We start from the raw sequence: 8,974 nt of genomic DNA, 5'->3' as shown, positions 1-8,974 counted from the left end.
GAGCTACATGGTGACCATTCCTGTCCATTTTAGGTATCTGTATTTGTACCCATACAAGCAGGTATACCTATGCTCAATCAAAGAACACAAAAAAAAATCATTGGCTGGCCACCATTTCTACTTTCTATGAAATTTCTTGGATACCCGAAATATAGTTGACGCACCCGGCCTTACTGGAGAGCAATTAAATGCACTGGTCCAGTCCAGATGAATGTGAGATGCGACATGGTATCGCCAGCGCTATCAGTGCACAATCGGCGAGGGAGGGACGGTGAAGACAGCACGGGTGGCATGCGCAGCAATTTATAGCTGTTCTGTGCACCGAACCGTACAATTTGCCCGGCTCTCCCGTTTGCTGTTACTGGAAACGTGGAGTAGTTTTGCGTCGCGAACTTGTTATTACAGCTATTTAGTGCTCAGGTATGTGCACAATTGGGACTTGCTCCGCACGAAATTATGCTGTAACATGCGGTTACCAAGTATGCAAGCACACCCTGAAACAGCTATGCATCAATTCGATCCTAATGCCAGCATAAAAGTAAAACAAAGCACCCCACTATCATCGGTTGTGACCGCTTGTAGACGGAAGGATTAGACCCCGACACCACCCGCTCGACGCACAGAAGCCGTGTTTTGACAGAAAACCATCGCCGGGACTCCGGAGTAGCTCAGTGCTGTCGCCACCCCGGTGTGGTCGGGGCCGTGCGACCCTCCCCTCCCCCGCTCTGCCGGCGGGTGGCATCCCCTCCCCTTCCACAGCAGCCGTCTTTCAATACTACCAGGGGCTGAAGTGGCCAAAAACAGGCTCTGTTCCCATGGCTCGAGGTAAATCGAGCGTGCTATTTAACCGGCAGGTAGCCGTCGCGTCTGAATGGCGAGGACTCGGGGACACGGACACCTTTGTGCCGATTCGCCGGCGGATGGCGGAGCGGCGGCGCGACTGGAACTAAACCACGACTCTGTGACGCTATATGGGCACAATGAGAGGCACCGGCGACACTGGTCCGGGATAACATTCCTGCCCCACCGCCGCCAGTCCCAGCCAGGTGAGAGGGCACGCAAAGATGCCGCGTCAATGACCACCCCTTCACACTTTGTGCCGGCGCGCGGAGCGGCGGCGTGCGTCGCTTCTGACGCCATCGATAGGCTTCCTCGGCGGCGATTGTGCCGACGATTGTCCGTCGATTGTAAGCGGCGCGGCCGCCGCTTTGTTGGTCCGGCTGTTTGGGCCGACAAACGGCAGTCGTTTTCGACATTCCGCGCGGCGCTATCTACTTCTGTGGCGTGCCGATGGATGGTCGATCGGATTCTTGAATCGGATAGCCAACAGAGGTCACCGGCTCGGGTTAACGGTGGGGTCAGAACAGCTCAAACAACCGGCGAGACACGGTCAACACTGGCTGGTCTGGAGAACGGCCACATCGGCACTTTGGTGGAATGGCGAGCTGAATGTCGCTGCTGGCTGTAGTGGGTGACATTCGTGCGGCCGGCGAAGGTCTTTCCCAAAGACTGCACGGTTGCTGGCTCTTATGCTTATTAACATTTAAAATTAACACATATGGGACAAAACAGTAATGCTCAGCATAGCGTGTTAAACTCCAATGCTTTATACGTAAAATCGACGGGAGATCAATTAAGATGCAAAGCTCGATGCATTCATAAGTCAATCGTGTAACACCACAATGAAAACAAATGCAAAAGAATTCGTAGCCAGTCCCACCCTTTTCAGTCGTCCTTCTTCTACCCGTCATACCTCCCGCAACACCCCTTCTGTCATGTCGCCTCAACAGCCGCATTCGTCTTCCCTCGTCAGTCGCCATTGAGAGGCTGCCGCCATCCGTCCCAGTAGCCAGCGTCAATTAGTCGCCCTCTCCGCCCCGGGGCGACTGTTTGTTGACCGTCTCCGGACAAACCGACAGTGTTGGCCTCCGGACGCCACCGCCGGCCCATGGCAGCCGAGCTCGCCCCAAATGACGCATCGTAAACAGAACGACAGCGGCGGAGGAGACGTGCGGCCCTCGAGCGAGATGTCCTCCGATGGGGGGGGGGGGAGGAGAGGCGTCGGAAGAACAAGGGGAGGATAGTTGGCCACTTCAATAGCATTTGAAAGTTTTTTTTTTTTTGGCATGTTTCGGTCGTATTTATATACTGGGAAGGCTCCGGGAAGAATGATTACAAAGCGAGCGAGCATGAGGGGCAGCAATCCCTCAGATTTCCTGAAGTGACTCGTACACGATTTCTCACCTATAAAAGGCTTATCAATAGTGTTAGGTGCGTGAAGCTATTTTTCGATGCCGGTGGCTATTCATTCACTTGAGCAACACCAGTTCAGCTGAGTTTCATTGTTCATGTAACCGCCTCGAAATCTGTCGCTTCTTCTCAGAACGAATTAAAGGAAATAGTTCACTTTTAACATGGGGTTTTGAACTGGAATAGCAGTTTCTTAGCTTGAGCTGGGACTAGCACAAATCAGGAGCTTTTACGGCTCAATGATCACCCTAGACGAAGATATTCCATTTCTCGTTCCGAAAAGAGTGCCTTGCAGAGGAATGTGTGCCTTGCACAGGAATGCAGCCACGTCATCGTCAGCCAATCAGCATGCTGCTTACAGCCAATGCAGTATGCGTAGGTTTGAACTACGCGATATGATTGGTCAACGCGTTATAAGCTTCCGCGTCAAACATTATTTTACGTAGAATATAGTTCGTCCTATATTAAAATATAGAAAAAAATGTTTTTACAAAAAGTTTTAATTTTATTTCATGATCATTTTGAGCATAAAAATCATAAATCAATAGCAAAATACTAATTTCAGGAAAGTGAACTGTTTCCTTTAAGTCAGCAATAAATATCATAGCAATGGCTGTCTCCATGTTGCTTTATTTCACACGATATTTCGCCGAAGGTGTTCAGCAAACGAAAACTTTAAATATGTTGTCGATTAACAGGTTCGTGGTCATACTTAGTGCTTATGATGCTATAGCTACTTATACATAAAATTAAATCTGCACCGATGCACAAACCAAAGACAGTGAGGAGCATATATGACAAATGGTTACGAAGTTACTGAAGGTCTGAATGAAGAACGCCGAAAAGGGAATGCTGCTTCATATTCACTCTGACGCTCTTACACGAAAGCAATAGACCCTTCACACCGTCGAATATTGCTCGAATAATCCAAGCTCCCTCACAATTCGAACAATGCCAATCTCCGTTACATTATATCCCATTCACGATTAATACAATGCCTAGTATCATTATCAGCCTCAAGGGGACTAGCCTAGTTAAGAGACCCCCAACAGAGCAGACATACCCTTTGGTAGTATACAACCAAAGACATATCCAACGTGAGGCACCATCAGACACCTCCCGGCTCCCACGGTGAACACTCCGCACTTCACTCTCAATAGTCCCGATCTCTCACGGTACGAAACCGATGTCCACCCGGCGAGTCCGTGCGTCGTCGGGGCGCTCCCACTGCGGAGGGATCAGCCAGATCGACTCTCGGTAAAGATAGCGCACAACACACGCCGTAGCTGGAGCACTGGGGCAGTCATGTCCAGCGGTAGACGACCGGTGAGCACCAGAGATGTGACCAGGCCGGTCGAACGAGTCGGAGTTGCCATCATCTCCAAGTGAGCACCCGCAGATGAGCCGGGTAGCTCCGCTCAACAGCGCTCGGGAGACGACCCCCGGATTGAGAACACAGTTCTGACACAAAACCGGCGTGAAACAAAGCGCTCGAGAAAGAGGACCCCGACAGACGCGAGATCTTAGGTTAGCCGCCAGTGTCCTCGAAGAGTCCACCACGCGACGCGGAAAGCCCGGCGATCGAGGACACCCCGGCGATCCCCGTGAGCCTGTCTAGACCGTCGGGTGACCGGCACGGACCGCAGCACTGCCGTCCAGCGTCGCTCAGCCCCAGAGGTCCTCCGAGCGGCCGAACTTGTAGACCAGCGAGCCGGCGAAGATGAACAGGTTCTGCAGCACGACGGCAATGCCCGGCCACTGGGACCGGCTGCCTCCTGGGGGAGGGAGGAGGGAGGGTCAGATGGCACAGCCAACAGAAGGTGGACCACAGGGACGAGGGAAACGGTAAGAACAGCAGAGCGGTCGCAGCGAAATCGAAAGTAGAGTGACGAAAGTATGGTGTTAATTTGAGAATCAAGAAGATTATGCCAAATTAAACATATTGTACAGTAAAAGTAATTTCTCCCCAAAATACGTGCAAACCCTTACCCATATCTAACAACAAAAACGGAGACCATTAAAAGTTTGCCAATCTAGTTGAATCAAACAATTGAACACCACATAACTATAAAATATGGCTATGCAACCAACACTTCGAAAGCATGCCGCGTTTCACCAAAACGGCGCACGACCAATAGTGAAGTGTGAACTGACCCAGCATTCACCTTCCCCTTCGTACACTCCGTCGAGGAACACTTACCGGGGACAACGTAGGCAGCGAACAGGATCCACATGGCGGCGATGATGGCAGCAAATCCCAGCAGGAACCCGATGAAGAGCCAGACCCGCGCGCCGCGCTGGCCCAGGCAGCCCGTCGAGTACATGTCGCCGCGGATGTGCCCGTTGGAAACGGCGTTTATCCTATGCAGAAGAAGCAGTGGGAACGGTCAGAAGGCGAGCATGATTGTGGTGGGCAAATATTTTCAAGATTTTATTTTTCATCAAGATTCAAGACTGTAGAGACACATTTTGAAGGGTACAACGTATGTGAAGTTACCAAAATGCTCAAAAAGATAATGTAGGAGATACAGTTCGAAGGAAAACGAGGCATGTAACAAACAGCGCTTGTCTCATGTCATCAGTTATATATGTGTTCAATATAGACAACACACACAATTCGGCGTCATCATATTTACAGCGCACTCACATGAAGAACGATATAGTCCCGATCACTCCACAGACGTGATAGGCGTGGTGCATCTCCTCCATGCTCGGATAGATGGCAGCACAGTCGATCATGATCCACCAGCCGGTGAAGAACTGAAATAAGCAAAATTATCGTCATCAAAACATGAAACACTCTAAAATACAATGTGATAATTACAAACCATCTTGTTTTCCTAGGCTTGGATTCGATGAACTTTAACTGTACAGACACTGTAAGAAGTGGCATAACTAGTTAGCACGGCAAAAGCATGCTTCTTGCAGCTAATCATCTAGAAGACACGTCATAAAATTCTGACAAAATTGTTAGCATGTCAGCACGGGTTACAATACAATGTTATTGGTTATTTTCGAGATCATCGGCTAACACATTGTCAATGTCGAGATAACAGCTTCACTATAATACGCCCACTAGATGCTATGACTTAGCAACCACCAACAGACTCATCCATCCCTACGAGCCGGAGCGCCGAGATAGATGATGTTCACCGATTGTAAGAGCAGCTAGTCCGTGAAACCACATGCCGCTGGGGTGAGCCGGTTCATGTAGCCTTGGGTCAGCCCATCTTACCAGGACGCCACTGACGGCCGCAGCCACGGCGTTCCTTCGCTCGCCCAGCTCCAGACACTCGCAGTCCAATCGCATCGAGTCAAAACAGCCTGCCATCTTGGGTATTTCTCTCTGAAATATAATGGACAAAAGGCACATTGGGGATTTGGCGCAAACTGGAAAATGTGCATCAGCCCACACCAAATAGTTCAAGCTAGAATTTTACACAAGCACACATCAAATATTGCCTGAAAATCACAACACTCAATCTGAATCTGAACACAAATTTGGAATGGGGAAAAAGTAAATGATCTGATAGCCATTGCCCACCCACAATCCATACCCCTTGAGAAGTGTATGGATGCACCACTTTGAGAAGCAGTCAGTGCCCAGATTCAGAAACATCGTTTTACAACAAAATTTCTAGTTTGTCCATTTGTGCCTAAATTTCTTCATCAACCCATGTGCCTTAATTTTGGCACACACAAATATGCTGGGGTCTGCGCCAAAATTTTGGTGCAATCCACCTGTCACACCAGACAAAGCAACAAAAACATGTTTTTCCAGTCTGAGCTGACACTTTTGTACTTTGTCTTTGTAAAAAAAAAAACATGACATGAATGACCCTTGTTTTAACCTATACCAGTCATTAGAAGGCAAAAGCATGATATATGAGAGCACACCAAAATGAAGAAAACTGATTCCATGCCCATTTATTGTCATAACTTGTAACTCTACGTACACAGGTATCTATGATAAATTAATTAAATCTACCTAAGATAAATTAATTAAATTCATTTCTTATTCCAGTAGCCTAGTCATGGTTTGCCAAAACTTGAACTGTGCTACCAAGTTTACAAAGGTGCAAACTGACAACAAGAAATGATACAAATGTCCAAGCAAATATGACTCAAAAGTCAAAGTGAGTCATCTATGATCTAACACATAGGTAGGTATGCTATATAAGTTTATTTTGAGAATTATTCGCGCAGAACACGGCTTTGTTGTGTTGGGAACTGCGCCAAGCCCAAGCCCTATTAGAAACACAGTCTAAAGAACAGACAAAATAGAAACGAGTTTGTGCTTTGAACAAGCAAGTCTTTTGTAGGATTTCAAGTTTACCCCAATATGATGTGTTATTAAATGCTGTATGTCGAATAGAGTTCCGATGAAATAGCTTGATTTACTCAAATATCAATGAATTGGTCAAAACCACTCCGAAAGTTCTTGCAAGCAAGCCGATTATACAAAACTCTATGACAGGCTATTTAATGCTCTTTTTTATGCAGCATGCAAAGTATACATGCATTTTAAGTTTTTGCAGATAATTATTGGTGTGTTACATGGTTCTGCTGGTTATCCCAGTTCTATTATTTTTTGCCCTCGATTTTGCAGTGTTTTTGTGCTAAATCATACTTTGACAATCGTTACGCAACCTTTTCAATATTGGCGCCGCTGGCTCCGGCCTGCCCCCCTGTGTTGTCAACATGTGATTCCCATTTCCCAAACAAGTAATAACCACGGTGACTATTATTGGTGCCAATCGGAATTTCTTTTCTTGGAATTCCAATTTTTGTCCAATTCCAATTTGGAATTTGGACGGAATTCTTAACATTTTTTGGAAATTAATCGGAACACAAGGCCTTTAAAATTTTAAATTTTAAAACGGAGGCCTTTAAAACGCTTTTAAACACTTTTAAAATTTACGCAAAAAATGCAAAAATCGTAAAAATTGGAATAGCCCCCGCTTTGGACAAAATTGGAAGTTTACTTGGCAATTTCTTGGAATTGGATCGGAATTGGAATTGAAATTTCATGAAATTGGCACCACTAGTAACTATAGTAATAACTTGAACTTATATATGGCCTTGTGACCGTCGAGCAGTGTTTCCAAGTCCAAGCCCAAGTACCTACCCATTCTACGTGATTCAGTTGTGATTCAGTTCGAGCTGGCCTGGCGATGTGAGGGTGGGTGTATCAGTATAATGAACTATTTTCATGATGGTTGTTTCTTTTGTTAGCTTTTGTGAGAATAGTTGTAGTTATTTATATTGCTGTAAGTTAAACATTTATTTTGTGGATTTTGCATTATCTTCCTTTGGTGCCTTTCTGTTTCTCCAAGGTCAAGGGCAATAAATGTAAAATGGAAGTTAATTGTAAAATATGATATTGATATGATGTTCAGGCCAAGGCTATATAAACCAGGTAGAACGCTCCGGGAAAAAAGTTGGAAACAATAAATTAGTTGCGGCATTCCCTGATGACGCGAATGTGGGTCAGCGGCCGGCGGCCGGCGGCCGCTAACACTGTATGAGGATGAATGCACGGAACTTTTGCTTGTTGGAGATTGCGCTAGGCAGATAAATGTTAATGTTAGGATATGTTTCGAAAGTAAATTGAACGACGCTTCGAACGCCGTCAATGAATTTGCGATACGACGACTATTTGTTTAGTTAGAGCCGGCGAACTTTTACCTTCCGACCGCGCGGGGAGGCGATACGGTGCCACACTGACGGTTTTTACGATAACTCAAAATTCTTTTGAGCTAAAGAGCTGAAATTTGACATGTACAATCTTTTGATCAAGCTGGATCTTCTGGTACAAGTCGCATATTTAAGGTACGTCAGGTTGGTGACCTATGTTGTCGCTCGTGAGCCTCTACACAGTCCAAAAGCAACGCAATTTCTGGACACTCAGTGCCAAGAAATCCTTCACAGAAAGATGACACTTGGCAGAAAGAAGAGCTGTCGGTTTCTTACCGTTCGTATGTGTCTTGTTTTCACAACAGTTTAGTAAGGTCAGGTTCCTCACGTGACCTTCCCTCGTACCTCAATAGGTTTACTATCATAGAAGCGTTTATCAATCGCCGGAAATCTTAGCCAATCCCACTGGACACTGGATCTATACCCACATGGGGCCCTCCTGACTGGCCACTCCCTCTGAAATCCACAATAACATTGGGCTGCGGCCACGGTTATGTATTAATGCTTTTCACTAACAGAAATACATACAACAACTTCAACCAGCACAGTGCACGCCGCCACAACAGTCCGACCCACGTCCCTGATATCGACTAGCACCCGGCCGGATGCACATACGCGGAGCCAATCAGTCCGAATGTGACCTGCAGCTTACAATTGCTGTGACGCATGGCGCATGGCACAGGACGATTCCTAGCAGCTGTCGGGTGGAGTGGAGACACACCGCGCCGGCGACACACCGCGCCGGCGACATAGCTCAGCACTCAGCAGGCCTGGTTGGAGGCTGGAGCCGGAGGTAAGGGCGGACACAGGCACAGACATTGCAGGACAAATAACAGGATGTCAGTTAGGGATATAATTCAAGACGAATGATTCAAGACGGCCTGAAATAATGCAAATTTTGCTCACTTGGATACCAACTTCAAACTTGACGTTTATATATAGCACCACGGAAACAATGGGCGCACAGGAAAGAAACAAAAGATGGGGTGTTTCTAACGCAAGGAAGTAAAAGAGGTTGCATTATGAT

The 8,974-nt window shown here is 46.9% G+C and overlaps 1 protein-coding gene across 7 annotated transcripts; it reads right to left on the bottom strand.

Annotated features, from left to right (window-relative positions):
• Positions 1 to 2,858: 2,858 nt before the first annotated feature.
• Positions 2,859 to 6,957, bottom strand: LOC122367792 (transmembrane protein 50A-like). Of its 7 annotated transcripts, none has more exons than XM_043341202.1 (5): positions 6,901 to 6,957; positions 5,486 to 5,596; positions 4,898 to 5,010; positions 4,451 to 4,611; positions 2,859 to 4,025 (listed from the first exon to the last, which is right to left on the bottom strand). In XM_043341202.1, the coding sequence occupies exons 2-5, from the start codon at positions 5,579 to 5,581 to the stop codon at positions 3,916 to 3,918; spliced, it is 480 nt and encodes a 159-aa protein (XP_043197137.1). In that variant the 5' UTR covers positions 5,582 to 5,596; positions 6,901 to 6,957; the 3' UTR covers positions 2,859 to 3,915. The 7 variants fall into 7 exon arrangements, with proteins under 7 accessions (XP_043197137.1, XP_043197138.1, XP_043197140.1 ...); XM_043341203.1 differs by lacking the exon at positions 6,901 to 6,957 and adding an exon at positions 6,587 to 6,871; XM_043341205.1 differs by lacking the exon at positions 6,901 to 6,957 and adding an exon at positions 6,462 to 6,505.
• Positions 6,958 to 8,974: the final 2,017 nt, after the last annotated feature.

The sequence above is a fragment of the Amphibalanus amphitrite genome, unplaced genomic scaffold (assembly GCF_019059575.1).
Source record: "Amphibalanus amphitrite isolate SeventyFive unplaced genomic scaffold, NRLGWU_Aamphi_draft 000897F_arrow, whole genome shotgun sequence".
In the NCBI taxonomy this organism is placed as follows: Eukaryota; Metazoa; Arthropoda; class Thecostraca; order Balanomorpha; family Balanidae; genus Amphibalanus; species Amphibalanus amphitrite.
The sequence above is the reverse complement of the archived record's forward strand: the minus strand, read 5'-3'. Positions and strand labels throughout refer to the sequence as shown.